Source organism: Carica papaya, chromosome 7 (assembly GCF_054855325.1).
Source record: "Carica papaya isolate Zhongbai chromosome 7, ASM5485532v1, whole genome shotgun sequence".
Classification (NCBI taxonomy): Eukaryota; Viridiplantae; Streptophyta; class Magnoliopsida; order Brassicales; family Caricaceae; genus Carica; species Carica papaya.
This window is the reverse complement of record NC_142315.1, coordinates 8,003,551-8,024,325: the sequence shown is the minus strand read 5'-3', so window position 1 is coordinate 8,024,325 and position 20,775 is coordinate 8,003,551. Positions and strand designations below refer to the sequence as shown.

The 20,775-nt window shown below is 37.0% G+C and overlaps 1 protein-coding gene across 2 annotated transcripts in view; it reads right to left on the bottom strand.

Annotated features, from left to right (window-relative positions):
* The window catches only part of LOC110806630 (zinc finger FYVE domain protein), an 83,931-nt gene that overhangs the window by 57,104 nt on the left and 6,052 nt on the right, over positions 1-20,775 (bottom strand). For both annotated transcript variants that reach the window (XM_088207174.1, XM_088207173.1), the window contains exons 2-8: positions 18,040-18,184; positions 17,320-17,598; positions 16,994-17,161; positions 16,676-16,891; positions 13,686-13,780; positions 5,838-6,012; positions 4,871-5,295 (exon numbers count right to left, since the gene is read on the bottom strand). In XM_088207174.1, the coding sequence (XP_088063300.1) occupies positions 4,871-5,295; positions 5,838-6,012; positions 13,686-13,780; positions 16,676-16,891; positions 16,994-17,161; positions 17,320-17,598; positions 18,040-18,184 (1,503 nt within the window). The remainder of the gene's footprint in view (positions 1-4,870; positions 5,296-5,837; positions 6,013-13,685; positions 13,781-16,675; positions 16,892-16,993; positions 17,162-17,319; positions 17,599-18,039; positions 18,185-20,775) is intronic.

Below are 20,775 nucleotides of genomic sequence, written 5' to 3'. Positions count from 1 at the left end.
CGGTCTCTAAGGTAGAGACAACACAACCTGACCCATCTTCAACCCGAGTAGGTTTTGAAATTAAAATTCCATTCAATGCGGGCAAGCGAGTGGAGAAGCCTAGTTTGACAGGCCCACAACAAGAATCGACTTGGAAACCCAAATACACCAATGATGAAAAGGGTAAATGGGTGGAACACATCAGGCCGAGTAAGGAAGTTAGGGAAAAAAAAAACAACCCAAAGGTGAAATGGTTGTGGAAGCCCAAAAAGAAATATTCACCGATTAAAAGGGTGATCCTAACTATGGACAAAGACCAAGATCCAAGGGCAGATTGAGATTATAAATCTCATTCCCTTAGCGGAGGGCTCGTATAATCCAAAGTCTAATGTCAATCCTAGCTCCAATAAAGAAGAGGAAGAAGAAGCTTCGTTAACTATGAGGTTCATGGAAAATGGGTGTTTTGAGGCGCTCAAAGATATGTCCCCTTCTCCTTTTGACCTTAAAATTATGGTTGTTTTTGACACAGACTACGGCGAGATCAACCCGGGTGGCCCTTTAAATTATATGTCAACCCTATGTATTACGAAGGAAGTGTTGTCTGTCGACACAACGTGGAACAAATTTATTTAGCTTGGGTCTTGCAAAATATCCAACTTGTTAGTGAAGTTTTGGGGACTATTTTTGAAGGTCTGGAACAATACGTGTATTTCCTGTTCGTCGAGTTAGAAAAGAGAATGGTGGTAAAGAAGAAAGACGAGGAGACCACAAGGAAAGCAAAGAAGAAAAGAGGAGAAATAAGAGAGCTTAAGAGGCTCCAGACTTTCATTAGTTATGATGGCAAGAACAAGAAACATAAAGAGATGGGGCTGAATTGTCTAGATCAAGTGTTAGATAATATCCTCTCATGGAATGTGCGGAGATTAAACCAATCACAAAAAAGAAAAAGAAATATCATAAAAGGTTGTCTTAGCTGTTGGAAGCCAAAAATTGTTTGTCTTCAAGAGACCAAGTTGGAGGTGATCAGTGACAAAATCATAAAGAGTTTATGGTGCTTAAATGATGTAAGTTGGATCAACCTACCTGCCTTGGGCTCTGACGGGAGCATTTTACTAATATGGAATAAGGAAAAAGTAGATTATTTAACCATTTTATTGGAGGCATAACTGTTTCTTATCTATTTGTTGGGGATTCACATAAAACAAAATAGCATTTTACGAGTATCTATTGTCGTGGTAACAAAGAAGAGCGTGATTTGCTCCAGAAGGAGCTGGCTGACTGTCAAACCAGATGGGATAATGTAGATGTACTCGGTGGTAATTTCAACATGGTACTCAGTCGGAATAAGCGCTCCAGGGATCACTTCTTTGGGTTCATTGCATCTGAATTCAAAGATAACTTGGAGGCTTTTAATCTGTCTGATATCCCACTGATGGGGGGCTCTTGGACATGGAGTAACCAATGGGAACCACCTACTTTCTCCAGAATAGATCGATTTCTAGTTGATCCATCTCTCCTTCTCAGTTTGCCCGATTTATGTCAAAAAGTATTGCCGAAACCTATTTCTGACTCTTTTACTTTTTTTAGATGATAATGATATTTGTTTGGGCCCTATTCCTTTCCATTTTGATAACAAATGGCTAATGCTTTAAAGTTTGAAGGAGATGGTTAGGAGGATATGGAACAGTTCAAGAGTGGAAGGATCAGCAAGTCCTACAAATTCAAAATTTTGAAATCTGAAATCAAAAAATGGACTAGAAAGGTGGGTCTGAAAGAGGAAGGGACTATTAATGAGATCATGGAGGAATTAAATTTGCTGGAGAGACAAGAAGGTGTCTCGGGTCTTAACTCGGTGGAAAGCAGCAGAAGAAACAAACTGAATTTTGATCTGGTTGACAGGCTACATATGGACGCGATCTCCTAGAAAAAAAAATCCAGAGAAAAATGGCTTAAGAGACAGGAATACTAAAATTTTTCACTACCTAGCGAACCATAGAAGAAGAACAAATTATGTTGAGGAATTGACTTTCGAGAGGGATACCATATCTGGGAATGGTGCAATGAGGGAGGCTGCGAAGGATTTCCATCTGCAAGTTGTATACTGAAGAGTTTCCTCTTCGCCCGAAGCTTGACAACCAACATTTTGACACACTGGACAATTCCACCTGCGAACGGCTTCAAGCGGAATTTTCTGACGAAGAGATCTTGGTTGCTCTGTGAGGCTGTAATGGAGACAAAGCTCTAGACCCGGACAGGTTTAATCTCAAATTTCTACAGACCTTCTGGAATCTAATTAAAGAGGATGTGATTGGACTTTTCAAGGAGTTTCAAATCTTTAAACTCTACTTTTATTGTTCTCATGCCCAAAAAAGAGGAGGCAAAGAGTTTTACTGATTTCCGTCCAATAAGTCTGGTTAGCAATTTATATAAGCTGATTTATAACGTGTTATCCAAAAAAATTTCAAACATGCTTCATCTGATCATTAGTGAGAATCAGCATGCTTTTGTTAGAGGGAAACAAATTACAGATGTCTTCATGATTACAAATGAGATGGCCGATGAGTTGTTGGTTGGTAAAAAAGAAGGGGTGCTTTGCAAATTAGATATAGAAAAAGCGATTGACCATGTCAACTGGAAATTTGTGGATTATATGCTAGGTAGATTGGGATTTGGGAAAAAATGGAGGAAATAGATCAACACCTATATTACCATCCCTAACTTCACGGTTATGATTAACGGAGGCCCTTTTTTTCCCGCACATCCAGGAGTTTACGATAAAGTGACCCGCTTCTCCCCTACTCTTTATCATTGATATGGATGCCTTAAGCAGACTCTTAACGAAAGCCGCAAATCTGAGGCTGATTGAGGGTATTTCCCTGGGTAAAGGGAGCGAATAAATTGTTGTCACACACCTTTTTTTCACAGATGATTCCCTCATTTTCTGGCAAACCTAAAATTGATTACCTACTGAACTTGAGATGCATTCTCCTATGTTTTCAAGCTGCTTCGGGTCTCAAAATTAATCTTGAAAAATCTAAAATTGTGGGAATCGGTACAGGTGATGCTGGGACTCACCTTGGCTAAGGTCTTGGGTTGTCAAGAAAAATCTCTTCCCATTAAATATCTACGTTTCCTGTGGGGCCTCAAATACAAAGATGATAGAGGTTGGGAGCCAATTGTTGACCTTATGCAAAAAAAGCTTGCTAATTGGAGGAGGGGTTTTCTTTTCAAGAGGGGCAGATTGACTCTCATCAAAAGTACACTCTCAAATCTCCCCATTTATTACTTATCAGCACTCACTATTCCGATTAAAGTGGTCAAACAAATTGAATCCGTCTAAAACAGCTTCCTTTAGGGAGGATTCAAGGACAAATATATCTTCCATCTTGTCAAATGGGATGATGTTTAAGCTTCCAATGAAAAAGGGCAGCCTCAAACTAAGAACAATAACAACAATGAACAAAGCCCTTCATGGCAAATGGATTTGGAGATTTTTCAATGAGAAAGACAACTTGTGGAAAAGAATCATCAAGCAAAAATGGATGAAAAGAGATTGTGATGGACGCCTCAAACTCCCTCCTAGGTCCCGCGGCACTAGCACTTGGAAGTGCATAATGTCTATTTATAATGTCTTCATCAATAACACTGTTTGGGATGTTGGGAAAGGGGACAAAATTAATTTCTGGCATGACTCTTGGCGGAGTGCAAAAAGTTTAAAATCTAAATTTCCCAACGTGTACGCCATTGCCCAGACTAAAAACCTGCAGGTGTGTGATGCTTTCAGTGATACTGGCCAATGTTTGGTTGCTGTCAACAGACATCTTAATGACTAGGAATTGGAGGAATATGAGAATTTCTTGCATTTGATGGCAAAGGTCAATTTACCGACAAGGTAAGATACCATCAGGTGGAATCTGAGCAAAAGTGGCAAGTACTCGGTTAGTTCTTTCTACAGAAAACTAGCTAATGGAAATGATCCTAACAAAAATTTTTTCAACAAAGCCATCTGAAAGACTAGTGCTTCACCTAGAATTGCTTTCTTTGCGTGGGAGGCAGCCAGGGAGAGAGTTTTCACTATTAATAATTTGATGAGAAGAGGAATGACTTTGGTTAACAGATGCTTCCTCTACACGAGCGGGGCTGAGAGCTATAATCACCTCCTTCTTTGGTGCCCATTCTCCTACAACATATGGAACTTTTGTTTACAGCTTGATGGGGATTAATTGGGTAATTGTGGGTTATATCAGTAATGAACCCCTAGCATGGGAAGGTCTTGCTCCGGAAAAACCAGCGGCCTGCAACTATATTTTGGGTCATATGGAAGGAAAAAAACAAATAGGGTTTTTGAGGATAAAGAAGAATCCTTTATAAATATTAAAGATAGATGATTACACTATTTTGTCTCCATTCATTTGAATCATAATTTACAAACTATTGACGATATTAGAGCAATTGTGGATATACTTATGGATAAGTAAAATTTTTTGTACATGAGCGGCAATCCCTTCATGCTTTTTAATACACTTATTCACTTTTATCCTAAAAAAAAAAAAAGAACCAAGAAGAACTCCAAGGGATTCCGTATCATGTTTCAAACTAAAAAATTCAATATGCAAATTGAAGAGCTGTTAAACAAACCAAGTAACAATCGGTTGCACTAAATTCTAAATTTACTTGTGCAGGAAGATGGATAAAATAAATAGTTTAGTGCAGTAACCAAAATTTCCAAATTCTTGCGTCTTTAAAAATCAGAGTCAATCACCCATATGAAGAATTTATGCATATTGGGGATCCAATTAATAACGACATGATTTGGAAAATATCATACACATTAATTTCGTAAAGATCTAGCAATTGTATTATTTTCATAAAACATCTTAAACGAACTTACAGATTAAGCAGCTTGGAAGGGGCTGCCCGTAACACAGTCAATGCCTCCTTCCAACTCCACTGTCGTTCAGATAATGGTAGAAGATGCTGTAGAACTGATAAACGCCATTCCCAATCCTCAATAAAACGTTTAGCCATGGCAATCCTCCACTCCAAGGCCTGTCTTCCATCCATATTTGCACCTTCATTTAAAGCATGCTCCTGTCCAGTTACTGTTAATGGAAGATTGTGGCGTAAGATATCAAGTAGCAAGCCCGTGAAAGATATAACCATATTGTTTCTCCCTTCACATGCCATCAAATCAGTGTTCTCCCAAGCACGTGCAGAATGTGAATCAGAAAAGCTCCCTTGAGGGGCACAATTCATCAAATTGAGAGAGATGCCATCTATATGTAGAAGTGCAATTATAACATTCACCATAAAGATCTGCACCAATCAATAGAATGATCATTATGCAAATACTAAACAGAGGAAAGAATGGATATATTTTATGTAACCACCTTCTCACATCATTATTTCAGACATGATGAACTTTAAGGAACCCCATAAAGGCTAATGCATGTAACATATTGAAGAAAATCTTTCTCGATGATTATTGCAAAGTTTTTTATCTCTTCTTTCCTTCAATAGAATAAAAACTTTATTCAAGGCAAAGAGAAGTCACAAAAAGAGAAGGAGAGGACAATATATCCTCCAAAAGGTAAAGAAAAATGACAACCAAAAATACACAAAAGATAGGAAATCGCCTTAACACAAAATGGAGATCCAAACACATTATGAAGTAGACACATTATCCATTTAAAACAACTACAAGAATAAATATGCAAAAAAAAAATCATTCTGTGTAACGTATAATGTAAATTAACAATTTGGTCTTCTCGCATTTGCATAAATGAGGAAACCACAGCCCTGGAAACCAAAATGGAAAGGCAACATGATCAAAAAAAATGCAAATACAAAGAGAAGACCTTGCGAGGAATATTTGCAATGGCATCCAAATGGATCCTGAGGTCTTTCAAATGGCAGAATGCCATTAGGCCCTGACCATCCTTTTCATCTGTTAGACTCACTTCAATTGCTCCCAGCCCAAGGACAGCGGACTCCAGAGCATATCGCATGTGCATAAGTTCAATATCTTGCATCCTAACAAGGAAGAGAAATAAGAATGCGAAGCATAAGTCATATATTTACAACAGCAAGTACCAGAAGGTACCAAGGGTTCCATATCCATCAAAAAAAATGAAGAACCTTACTTACAATACAAACATATTAGTTCAATATCTTGCATCCTAACAAGAAAGAGAAATAAGAATGCAAAGTATAAGTCATATTTACAACAGCAAGTATCAGAAGATACCAAAGGTTACATATCCATCAAAAAAATGAAGAACCTTACTTATAATAATACAAACATATTAGTTCAATATCTTGCATCCCAACAAGGAAGAGAAATAAGAATGCAAAGCATAACTCATATATTTACAACAGCAAGTACAAGAAGGTACCAAGGGTTATATATCCATCCAAAAAAATGAACCTTACTTATAGCACACACATATAAGCACAAAAGCACGTTGGGAAAAAAACACACAATGAAGAAAAAGGTGCCAGTGAACAGATATCCCATGCAGAACATGGATTGCTGTCAAATAATATGCCTTGCGCTCAATGACAGAGGCAGGCTCGCTGAGAAGATGGAATGCCATCTCTCAAGTACTTCCTTTGTTCTAATCCCTCGCCCAACTTCAAGTTTATAGTTCTAGAGTGAGAGTTTGGAAAATACCTGGGTGGAAGAACAACATCTAGCCACATAATTTTTCCGACTGTTTAACCTTTCATCAAGACACAACATCACTGTCTCGGAATTTATTTCAAACATAGAGGAGAACGTGGCCTAGAATTTTTATTTCACCCATGATCTATCAGATAGGGAGGTTCCTGAGTCGCAAAATAGTTTGACTCAACTAAAGCTGATTCACCTTTCTGCACTTCCAGATGCAAGAATTTGGACCTTGAATCCGTTGAGGACATACAATTCTAATTCTTTTTTGAATATCTCATAAAACATCATACCCCTAGCCAACTTCATATTTCCAATTTGTTTTTGGAAATCGTTGGTTCCTTCAAAAGTAAATGTATTTACATAGACAGTGATGCATCAAAGGCTCAGCATTAAGGAGATGCTATAGGTCCAAGCCCGAACCATGCACTATCTCCAGACATCTATGTGATATACTTTGAAGGACAAGAGACACACTCCCATTTATTTATTCTTTGCAAAGTTGCTTGGAAGCTTTGGACTAAACTTGTTAACTCTCTTTGGCATTAACATGTGTCACTCCTACAGTTGAAAGCCTTTTAGGGATCTATTTAAAGGGTGATCAAGTCAAAGAGGAAGCAAAACATTTTGCTGCCAGGAGCTATCTTTACTGGCTTGTGGACAATCTTGCTTGCTCGAAAATTTTTGACAACTGGGTTACGTCTTTCCATGAGATATCAAATAAAGTAACAATTTTGGCATCATTATGGGTCAGGTCGCATGGAAATTCTCTAACTTGTCTATTTATGAACTCCATCAGAATTGGGAGATTATTACTTTTGGTCATTAATTTAGTATATTCTTTATGAATTTTAATTTTTCTAATTCTTTTGGCTTACTACTGTGTAATTTCTGGAGGATATCTATTCTGCGTTTCTTTGTATCGTTTCCTCTTACCTTAGTAGATCTTTTTTTATCCAACAAAAACATCTAATTTCTAAGTGAAAAGGAAGTGTCCAAAAAACATATAATCCTGATAAATTTCTACGTAATTGTAATTATTTTCCATTTAATTCTGATAAACTTCTTTTTCTATCCAAAAAATATTCTCCATACAACCAAATGCAAAACAAAGATACTCATGAATCTCTATGGCTCTAAAGCACATCACACAAGGCTTGATTTGATCTACGAGTTTGAAGCAAACAACTAATATTCAACTTTCTCTGAGCTGCAGTCCAAACAAAAACCTCAAACACTAGAAGAAGCATTAACTTTCCTCTTAGAATATTACAAAATATATTACAAAATATTTTTATGTAATTATTAGTTAATTTCCTAACATTAATGGGGTGATTTATATTTTCATATATAGATCCTTCTTCTATGTATATGTACTCCTAAACCTATAGAATGAAATACAAAAAATATTTAGTATTTTTCTTCTATAACTCTTTACATGGTATCAGACCTATGTTAGGATTAAAAATTTAAGGGTCATAATATATCAGACCAAAAAAGGGGTTAAACAACCCATTCCTAGCATCGGAGGAAATCGACCACGGATCTCTGGCTAGTTCAGAGTACGGTCAGCACGGTGGTGTATGTAGAAGAAGCAAAGGAGGCCGTTTACACGGCTATTTGAGGTCCCGGAGTCGGGTTTGCTAGTCGTTTACGCGGCTGTTTGAAGTCGCAGCATCGTGTATGTTCCGTGTGAAGTCAAAAGGCAAAGGGAAGCTCATAGCACAAAACCAGAAGGCTGAAGAGGAGAAAACCCGAGGCTGAGTAGATCACACGACAGCAAGCTTTTTCCAGTTCTCCAGTGCGACTTAGGGCAATGTTGGGAGCTACATTCCGGATTCGGGTGTGTATTCTAGTTCTATGATGATTTCTGGATGAAGGGAGGTCGTTTGGCGTTTTCCGGCGTCGGCGAGTGGTTTTTCGACAGCGGCACATATAGCAACGATCAGTCTTCAATGGTGGCAGTGTAGTTTCTTTGGTTTCCGTGTGATAAGAGGTACTCTGTTTTCTCATAATTTTTGGTTTATTTGCACTGTTTTCCTTGTATCTCTTGTTGTTGTATTTTAGGCATTTCGAGTGATATTTTTATAATTCCTGAATTAAGATAAATGATGACATTGTTTGTTATTACTGTCGTGAACGAGAGCATATAAAGTGGTACTGTAAGAAATTGTATAATCGCAATTGGATGACACAGACCGTTAATATTGTTGTTGCTACTGCTAGCTCATATTCTAAGAGAACGGTTATGATTTTAATTGACAAATATGTTAATTCTCTCAGTATCAAAAACTTTTAAATAAATTTTCAGTTGTTGCTGAATCAGAGAAAAAATATCTTATTTTCTCCTCCAAACAAATGGAGTGATTGATTCTGGTGTTACAAATCACATGACAAGTAATCCTAATAGTTTTTCTAATTTTCGACCACACAAAACACATTTTTCCTTTAACCATTGTTGATTGGTCGAATTATAATATTGTAGGTCCTGCGATCACAAAACCAACTTCATCTATTATTCTGTCATCTGTATTAAGTCTATCTAAACTTGTCTTCAGTCTAATTTCTGTGAATAACCTAACTAAAGATTTGAATTGTTATATTACATTCTTTTCTGATCACTGTCTTTTTCAAGATTTTACGACAAAACAGATTATTGGTAAAAAAAATATATCAGATAGTCTCTACATTGTTGATACTTTGGTGCATTGATCGGTTGTTTACTCTAATGTTATCTCTCCGTTTGAAGCAAATTGTCAATTATGACATCTTTCTCTATCTATGTTGAAAAAATTATATTCTCAGCTCCATGATATACTTTCACTGGATTGTGAGTCATGTCGGTTTATAAAACATTATCGTAGTCCGTCAGGTCCGAAGACCAATAGACGAGATAAATCTACTTTTAAGTTAGTTCATTCTGATGTTTGGGCTTCATGCCCTGTTCCGTCTAAAACAGATCTTAAGTATTTCATTACCTTTATGAATGATTTTTCTCAAATGACTTGATTATATTTTATGAAGAATCGTTCTGAATTATTTTCTCACTTCTGTGTTCTTCGTGCTGAAGTCAACACACAATTCAATGTTTCTGTGCATGTATTGAAAAGTGATAATGTCAAGAAATATATATCAGACTTGTTTGAAACATATATGACTCAATACAGAATCTTTTACCAATTCTCGTATGTTGACACACACTCTCAAAATAGAGTCGGTGAAAGAAAGAACAGACATTTACTTGAAACAGCTCGAGCCCTCTTGTTCCAAACGCAAGTCCCTAAGCAAATTTCGGATGATGCTGTTTCCATGGCTTGTTTCTTGATTAATCATATGTCATCTACAATACTTGATGGAGATGTTCCTTACAGTCTTCCTTTTTCAAACAAATCTTTGTTTCCGGTATAATGTAAGATATTTGGTAGCACTTGTTATATTCGAGACGCACGACCTAGTGTGACTAAATTGGACCCAAAGATTTTGAAGTGTGCATTTTTTGAATATTGTCACCTTAATAAAGGATACCGGTGCTACTCTCCATATCTCAATAAATATTTGTTATCAACTAATGTGATCTTTTCAGATAATACATCGTTCTTCTCCTCATCGTCCAAGTCTACAAGTCAGGAGGCAGACGATAAGGTAAACATCAGTGCACCATTCTTTAACCAATTTATTCCATTGCTAATTTTATTTCGTACGACCATATGTCTCCCTCGCCTATCTCTTTCATTACTTCTATATATTCGATTTTCATACCTAAAACAGTTAAGAAAATTTTGAATCATTCTAACTGGTATAATGTGATACTTGAGAAGATAAATGCTCTTGATAAAAATTATACTTGAGATTTTATGAATTTAACCAAAAGAAAAAGGGTCGTGAGGTGTAAATGGGTATTTTCATTCAAAGTAAACCCAGATACCTCAGTAGCGAGACTTAAAGCCAGATTTGTAGTAAAAGACTATGTTCACACTTATGGGTTGATTATTCAGATATCTTCTCTCCAGTGGCTAAACTTAATCTGTCCATTTATTCATTTCTATTGCGGCATTTTGAAATTGACCCTCACACCAGTTGGATATTAAGAATGCATTCATTCATGACGATCTCCTAAAAGAAGTGTATATGAAACAACCACCTAGATTTGTTGCTGAGGGAGAATACGAAAAAGTCTGTCATTTGAAGAAATTTTTGTATGGTTTGAAACAGAGTCTCCGTGCATGATTTAGCAAATTTAGTGAAATAAGTCTGAAATTTGAGTTGAAAAATAGCAAGTGTGATCATTAAGTCTTTTATAAACAATCAGGAGCTGGTGTTATACTTCTTATTAACTATGTTGATGATATTATCATTACAAGAGATGACTGTGTAGGAATATTCTCTCTCAAATCATTCTCCCATACAAAGTTCACACCAAAAACTTAAATCAGTTAAGATACTTCTTGAGAATAGATGTAATAAGCAGCAAGAAATGGATTTTCTTATCTCAGAGGAAATATGTGCTTGATCTACTTGCAGAAACCGAAAAGTTTGGAGCTAAACCATGTAACACACCAATGGTACTAAATGTACATCTTACTAAAGATGATGGCGACCCCCCTTGATGATCCAGAAAGGTACAGACAATTAGTTGAAAACTAAATTATCTCACACCGACTCATCCAAATATTGCATATCTTGTCAGTGTTATTAGTCAATTTATGTATGCACATACAGTAAAATAGTGGGAGGCGTTGGAACAGATTTTGTACTACCTAAAAGGTGCTCCAGGATTTGGTATATTGTTTAGTAATCATGAGCACACTCATATTGAATGTTTTGCATATGTTGATTGGGTGTGATCTAAAATTGATAGAAAATCCACTACAGGTTATTGTGTTTTCGTTGATGGGAATTTGGTATCATGGAGGAGTAAGAAGCAAACTGTTGTGTTCCGATCCAGTGCAAAGTCCGAATCCAGAGTTATACTCCAGTCCACATGTGAAGTCTTACGGATACAACACCTCTTAGCGAAAGTGGATTTGAATCTCATATTACCTACAAAACTCTAGTGTGATAATCAAATTATCTTTTTTATTGCCTCAAATCCGGTGTACCATAAAAGAACCAAACATATCGAGATTGATTATCACTTCATTCATGAGAAAATTCAGGAGAACTTGATTTCTACCGGTCATGTAAAAACATAGAAACGATTAGGTGATATATTCACAAAAATTTTGAATGGAACCCGAATTGAATATCTTCGTAACAAACTGGACATGATTAATATTTACGTTTTACCTTGAGGGGGAGTGTTAGAATATTACAATATATATTACGGAATATTCTTATATAATTATTAGTTAATTTTCTAGCATTTATGTTTCCATATATAGCTCCCTCTTCTATGCGTATCTATCTCTAAACCTATAGAATGAAATATAAGAAATATTTAGTATTTTTCTTCCACAACTCTTTACACATTCAAAAAGCACTAACCGAAGCATCTTCGCCCATGTTCCCACAACATATTCCTAAGTGCATGATGAAAATGTGGTTGTCCATATATAAAAGTAGTATCCAAATAAATGTACCAACAACATACTCCACATAGAAATTACATATATACGTTTAATGAGAATATGTTGTGGAACAACACGCTAGAATCCTCGGATGCAAATCCAACTATTTCACTTATCCTCGAGCAATATATCAGCTTGCACCTTAGTGCCAAAACAAAGATAATGAGGTCTTGGATCCTATCTTCTGCAAAATAGAAAGAAGATTGGTTGGGTAGAAAAGAAGATACATTGTTGAGGAAGAAAGGCCCAATGTCACCAAGAGTTTCCATGAAATCGACAAATCGACTACTTGTTCCCTACTTTAGCATGTAAGGAATGTTTTCCCCACCAATTTAGTGCAAATTATTTTAGGGATTTCTCCTAATGAGAAGAAATGTTATCTGGGACCTATAAAGTCGTGAAGAGACCACATGCAACGAATTTAGGCATCAGATCTTTGGTGAACAAGCATTCTATGGCTTGTAGAAAATGGCTTCTAGTAGTATTTCTTAAGAGTGGCTGGAGGATGGGAAGCAAAATAGGCTCTTATAGCGTTAACCTAAGAAACGGATCAATAGTGTCTTAATAATGTGACAGACCTAGTTCAAAACAAATTTAGCAATTGCTAGGTTGTTCATTTCTAGGTGGATATTTGGTTTTTGATCATCCCTTGAAGCTTTAGCTTCCTAGCATCTCTAGTCTTGTAGGAGAAAGGGCTTTGCCGATTATAGTGATGAGGCCCCTACTCAGAATCTCTCATTTAGATGTAATCTCAATGAATAGGAAATGGATGAGCTATGTTCTCTACTGGCTCTTTTGGCTTGTCATAATCACAATTCCTTGGCCAGTCCAGAAATTACCCCAACTTATCTTTGTTCAGTTTATAAGGCAACACAAAATGCAACTAAGTTTTTGTTTTCTTGTTCAGTTTTACTTCAGGTTTTAGATGTTCAGTTACATCACATGTTAAGTATTGACCCTCAGAAATCGTTCGGTTCTTTCTAACAAGCCCAAACAATTTATTCAAAATATGGAACAAAAGAAGAAAACCGATCACTCTCTTTTCAGTTCCAGTAGAAGAGGATGACCCTTCTGGCCTCCCTATGAGAGAACACCCATGGTTAATTACTAATATTTCCAATTTCATGTTACATAAAAATTGGGAAATGATAATACAACGAATTTTTTTTTATTTTTGGTTTTTGCAGCTGTAAGGTTTTGGCTTTCACAAATTAGAACGCTTTAGGAGAATATCCTATCCTCCAACATTGCATTTCTTCTTCTATAAAAAAAACAAAAACAAAAACAAAACAAGAAAGAAGGCCCAGACGACATTCTTCTTCTTAGTTTCCGATTTTTCGATTTCTAGACCCGTAACAAAATCACAAGTTAGTCACCTTACTAATAATCAAAGAAATGGACTATATGAAAAGTTGCATACATATCAAATTGCAATGCAGTTATTAATACAGGATAAGCTTTGTACGCACCTCCTCCATGCTGCTATATTTGAAGATATAGGCTGCATGCTTATCAATTCAATAGCATCTTGATATTTTATACCTGGAACAACATCAAATAATACCTGCAGAAATATTCCTGTTACAACTTGACAACCATTCAAAAGAACAAGAAAGATGATCACACGATATAAAATCAAACCAATGTTACAGCATAAGATGATTATAAATTCAAACCTGGCAATTAAAATACTTCATATATCAATGAAGTTGATTTACAAGAACTAATTTTCTTTTTCAAAAAATCAGTGAATTAGACATCAATGAAGAGGCACATACCACAAGAATTTTCAGTTACCAAAGAATTACGTTTGCTCACCAGCCCTCAACATTGCCTTGGTGATTAAGGAAAAAAACATAGTATAATTAAGACTCATCCATTTACCACCCGAAACCGGGTAGGGCACAGAGGCAACGCATCCTCGAAGTGTCCCCAAACCAAAATCTAAAAGAATGATAAGCATGATAAACCTCAGAGAGAATTAGGGGCATTCTCTTCTGTGGGATTTTTGCCTATTGGTTTCTATGCTGGAAAAAGCAAAAAAAAAACAAAAACAAAATAAAATAAAAAAAACAACCCTGAAGGAATAAAAGAACATTTTGTTTGATAAAGTGTACTGTGACAGTCGATTGCCCATGTTTCTTTCATGGAAAGGAAAGAAGGGTAAACTCCTACCTGCATAATGAACAGGGGTAACCCCAAAAGAAAACATGCACCATAGACTGCTTTGAATCCATGTACAAAAGATGATCGAGGTGCCATCCGAATAAATTAGCAGTCACATGTCAACATCTCTATCACCCACATATTGTCAAGAGGATTATATTTTGAAAAAAAAAAATCACAGCAATGTTTTCTTCATCCCTCTAAAAAACTCTCCAATGTTAACCTTTTAATTTATGTTCTTAGCCAGATTATTTCACAAGGGACTAGGCCATTGTTGGTGAAAGCTTAAAAATTGAAGCTGAGGAAGTGGAAATCTCTCGTTTACAATTTAATGATGACATTAGCTTTTTTCCTCAGGACACACCAAATTTTCTTGATGTGATCTTCTTGCTTTAGACTTTTGAGATGGTTTCTAGCCTCAGGATTAACTGAAGTAATAATGACTAAGGTCGCACTGATGTTGGTGACATGTGCTATAGAAGTTTGAAGAGATTACAAGTTGTGGAATTTTCAGTTGGCAGATTCTTTACCTAGAGGTTCCACCGGGGGCAAATTGCCAAGCAAGTACTTTTTGGGAATGGTGATTATTAAATTTTTTCATAAGGTTATGCAAATAGAAAGGCACTTTTTTCTTTGAAAACAAGGGTTGCTCATGTTCAAGCTTGTTTATCCAGCATTCCCTAATAAACCTTCCCTTTCAATTCTGTCTGGGTGGTGTAGTTGGTCATCACAGTGAACTCACACACCAGAGTTCCTCTGTTCAAACCCGGGGTCAGACATTATTTTACATTGACTTTATTTAATTTTTTTTTAATTCCAAAAAAAATAACCTTTCCCTTCTCAAGATTCCCATGATTGTGCCAGATGAAAATAAGAAAGTAACAAGGGTCTTTGTTTCAATTGGTGCTGGTTGGAAGACATGAGAAGACTGCTTGGATCTCAAGAATATGGATTTCAAAAGTTTCGCTTTAGTGGCCACGTCATACATTTTCCTCTTGGGCTGCCAATTTCGTAGCATAGGTTAATAAAAGCGGTTTCATTGTACTTGGAAGAGGGGGACACCAAGAAGAAGCAAACATGACTCACCGAAGCTCTTGATATATGTGTGTATCATGCACATTTCTCTCCTTCGCTTCATTTAAAGGTTGGTGATCATTTTTATTCTGGGAAGCTTCCTTGTTGAGAGAGACACGCTCCCCTTATGTCGCAATCATCCTATTGCTTCTTCTGTCACTGAACAGGGTTCTCATGTTACTAAAAATTAACACTGATAAAAAAGACATTTAATTCTATGGACTTAATGACATTGCTCGAGTCTTTTCATCCCTCACCTAAATCCTGATTAATGAATCCAGACTTGGACTTCCAATCTGCCACCAAACAAAGAGGAAAATATGGGAAAGGACTTGGACTACCAACTCTACTCCCAAGGGAATCTAAAGCCACCTCATATTGGGACAGCAAGTTGTTGTAGGACCTCAAGGAAAACATTCTGTCTTTAGAGAGGGAAAATTCAGGATAATCATCTTGTAAGAGGTCAAGATAACAACTGCCCAGCTGAGCCGACACGGAAATCATCTCATCAACTCCCCGATTATTGGAGGTTTCTAGTTACTTGAATGCCCCAATGTCAATTAATACCTAGTGCCATTAAGTTCCTAATTATTGCAACTTTGCCTTTGGGCAAGTTAAAAATACTCCAGTACTGAACTTTCAAAACACAGTCACCAAACCACCACTTTCCCAAAAACCCAAAATAAGAGCAATTTTCAACTCTGAATCTCACACAATACCTGACACCAAATTCTTGCTTATCCATTTCCACAAATTTGTGACACAGGGTTGTCTGGCATTGCATTTTCTCCAACCCTACCATCAATACCATATTTGGCTCTATCAGTCCTACACATGCTATTCAGGATAGATTCATGTGTTGGCCTCTTCATGGGCCAAGGTGCATGCCCTGTCAGTGTTTGCCTTTTGTCTATAATGCAAAAGAATGGGAGGCTGTCTTACATTAATGTTTGCCCCTTTCTCCTCTTTTTTTTCTTTTTGTTGTTTTCTTTATTGTGTGAGATATCTAGACTCTTCTGTTTGCAGTCTCTTGGCTAACAAGTTCTTTTTCTTTCAAAAAATAAATATTCAACCTGCCACCTATTGGAATTAACACCATTTCTATCTATCTCATTTTATTTCTGTGCCACCACAACTTCCTAAGGTTATTGCACTAGCAACAATTAGTATCATAATCTGTTACAGGCTTAATGTAAAACTATAACATACAGTGTCTTACCCGAAGGGGACTTTGAACAGAAAGCCTTTCCAACACAAAGTTCTCAACAAAAGGGTCTGTTTGTACATCTTCATTTCCAAATGCTATTTGCTCATTCCCAGACATAAGCAAAGAGAATTTTGAAGTCCATGATCGACCAGAATTGGCACAAGCAACAAACAAGGCAAGATCAAGCTGGTAACATAATAAATCACAAAGATGTTCCACAACAGATATCTGCCAAAAATGAGAGTGAGAAAGATTAAAAAAAACCTGCCATTTTCCATTTACTGTATGATATTAAAAAATTCCTTATAATGATTAAAAATTAGATATCACCTCATCAGACCGGCTTCCATAAAGAGAAGATTCTTCCAGCCGAAATACTTGTGATTTACTTGTCCACAGCAGTTGCATCAATTTTCTCCGTGCTGCTGTTTTACCAGATAACAGATCCCAACCCATGCAAGCTACTAGGGGACAAAGTCGAGGAAATAGCAGAAGAACCTACCAATATTTGAACAAATGAACTTTACAACAATAAAATTTTCAGATGTTCAGTATTGACCTGAAAAAGAAATTTAAAAAAAAAAGCAGTTTGCAAAACGATAAAAAGTATCGCTACCATACTTGCACAATAATCTAAACTAAAACGAACCACATACATTGCTAGCTTCTTGAAGGTGCTCCTTCTTCACGGCAGAGAGAGCAGCATCCATGACACATTCAAGCATATGTGATCCGGAAACACGAGCGAAATGGTACATGTCTCTTATACAAGAAGTAACAGCCACATTTAAAGGTGAAGTTGTGTCCTCAAAATCTGGATCAGTTTTACGTTCTACCAGGTATCTCTGAAAGCTCTCTATTGGGGGTGGAATTCTGTTATTGTCAAGCGATACAGACATCTGAATCCCTTGCAGGAGCAATTCGTCTTGTAAAACCTGCAGAAATCACCTTGTAAAATAACAAGCAACCACAGTAGTTACTCAAACACAGCTGCATAAATATGACCAGCTTGACAGCATGTCTTAGAGACTTGGTGTAAACAATGGATTCCTTTGGTCAATGATCTTTGGCAGAGAATTGAGTGTTTTGCCTCTTTAGGGGATTCCTTCTCTGCTAAAAAGGGATCAGAAAGTGATCTTGTATTGACGCAGCTTGTCTTTCTTATTCATCATTTCTTCTTTTTGGAGGGTACTTTATTTCCCTTAAAAACTTTACTTCCTTCTAATAAATTTCTTTTAGCAAAAGAGAAATCTATAGGATTTTGGGTTTTGCAACAGACGTTAATCAAGGACCAAAATTGTTTTGAGCCTGAAATTGTTAGTTGTACTAACCAGACCAGTAACGACCTAGAGCAGTTAAAAGAAAAAGAGAACCACCTGGATCATCTGAACAAGACTTCTGCAATTTGATGAAAGAGCCTCCCCATAAATTGACAGCAACTTTTGTTGCATCAAATGCCAAGATGCTCCATATCCCTCCCGTTTTGACATAATCCCGTTAAGGAGATCGTGCAAAACTACCCTATTAGAAACATAAAAGTGAATGAACATAATAATTTTTATCGATGAATAGGGAAGATGACAAATATATTTTCTTTGATGGGTAAGGAACATGAGTAAATATCTACAAGATAGTGAAGAAAGACCAAATACATTAATTTTCTCAATCAAACTATAAGGAAATGAGCAAGGTGTACGTGCTTTAGCCCAAGAGAATAATTTGTTCATAATAACCTTTTTTTCCATAAACGAAACGAAAACTTGTTAATCATTCTTTTTACAACATTCTACAGCTCCATCATCCATACACACAATATTATTTCATAAATGTAAATTAATATTTTCCTACGAAAATCCAATTAATCTTAGCAAAATCAAAATCACAATCCAAGATCTCATACAGTTGGGAGGAATAACAATTTCAAAAGGATAAGATTTCAGTTTGCATCCAATACACACAAGATTTGTGAGGTGAGAAATATTCTTTTTCCTCTGCTTGAAATTTTTTATTTAAAATAAGAAAAGAAATTTATCAGACAGCAGAAGAAGAAAACTTATGAAGCGGAGGATAAGGCATGCTCGTAAAATCTCCTAAAATGCAGAGGCAAACAAAATAAAAAGAACAAAGAAAATCAAAATAAGATTGCCCCCTACTCTTATTTCAAAACAAAATAATTGCCTCCCAACTCCTTTGGAGAATGGATAACGAGATATTGAATGAATTATGAGCCTTAGCTCAAAGCGACCAAAGAAGTTAATCACTCCAAAAATTTGAGGCGTAAAGTGATTGTTGAAAGTTCTGACATTATGCTCCAATCATAACACCCACAGCCTCATGTCCTTTATCACCTTGTTTCTTGTCAAGTAAGACCTGGAAAAATAAAAGTGGGACAACCCAAGAGAACTAAAAGGTTTCGGAAAGCATAGTCCATAGTTTCCAAGCCAGTTCATGATGAAGCAATAGATGTCATGAGATTGAAGGGACTAAGAAAGACTGAGCAATTGAGAGAGACTGAGAAAGACTAAGCGACAGAGAGTGAAGAGGGTATGAAAGAAGATCTGAGTAGGGGATTTGGTGAGCAAAGAAGGAGAAACAAAAGAAGGAAGGGAATGGGTAGAAATGTCGACCAGAAGGGAGAGGGAGGGATGGCACATTAAAGGCGGATGTTTTTTGTGATTGAAAGCAAATCCTTCGATGTGGTGTGAGAGGGGAAGGATATGGAGGGGATGAGAATTAGTGAGAATGGGAGGGGTTTTGGGGTTTCTATATCACTAGTGAAGGAGGATGTTGCATGGTTAGTGGAGGCCCTAAAAGACTTTTACTGGAGGAAGGGTGGCAAATATTGGGGCAATAATAAGATGGGGAGAAACCACAAGCTTTGAGTGGCACTTGGAAGAAACAGGAAAAAAAGATTTTTGGTGCTCTCAGAGGAAAGAGGAGAGGTGATAAAGAAGATCTTCATTCCGGACAGAGAGCAAGCAGGGGAATGGTGAAACCTTATCAGGGCAATGTTTGAGCTGGCCGATAAACTGATCGAAAACGCAGATCAGAGAGGGAAGAAAGTGGCAATCGGGGGAGAATATGGGAAAGGTGAAGTAAATGAAACAACTCAGAGGAAAAATTTGATCCAATACTTGCATTGCAGAAATGAGATTTGCATATTAGTTGAAGGGCCAAGCGAGATGACATTTGTGGATGCTGTTAAAAACCAGAGGGTGTGAAAAGAACTAGTTAGGGCAGGAGAAAACGAAGAACAAAGTGGGTTGGGTCACATTCGAATTTCAAAATGGAAAAAAAGCCTGCCGATTTGGACTCCTTCAAAACGCTCACAATGGGTGTCGTTTTGAGAAAACAAAAAGAAAAGTCTATAGGCCAAGGATTTTGAAGCGGCCATATGGATTTTTTGAAGCCCACAAAATGAAGTTGGGCAGAGAAATGAAAATGGATCGAGCGGGCTAGACCGAGCAGAAGATTAGGTTGGAAGTTAAATCCATGGGTCAAATGGGTTTAGAGACTCGTGAGAAAAGGCTCCAGCTCGTCTGACCCGACAGGAAAGAAGGAACAAGGAGGAGAGGACAGTGAGGAAGAAGCAAAGAAGAGGTCAGGCAGATGGAAAGGAGGAGATGAAAAAGAAGAAGAGCAAAATCAAATCAGAAGTGCAAAAGCAAATGGAGAGAGTATCGAGATTGAGGGTGCGAGAGCAGAAGAAAAAAAATGAGGGGTGAAATAATCAAGTTGGGGGAGAGAGAAGGCGAAGAAGAAGAGAGGGAGAAAGAAGGTGAGGACATGGCAATTCCAATAGTGAAGGAGAAAGATGGTAAAGCTTTCACGGAGGAGGATGCTGAGGGAGAAGAACAGGGAGGAGAAAATTGGGAGCTGAAGGACAGAGTTGACAGATAGGAACGGGCATCAATGTGGGTTTTACAGAATATTCAGGAATAAGAAACCTGGTGGGGGTCACTTTTGACGGCATAGAGACGCAAGTGATAGAGTCATTTGAACAGATAGAAAGAATGAGAAGGGAGAAAAAGATGATGGAGGAAACCGTGAGGAAAGAGAAAAGAAAACAAGGGGAGGGAGGCTAACAGGAGTTGAGAAGGCTTCAATCTTCT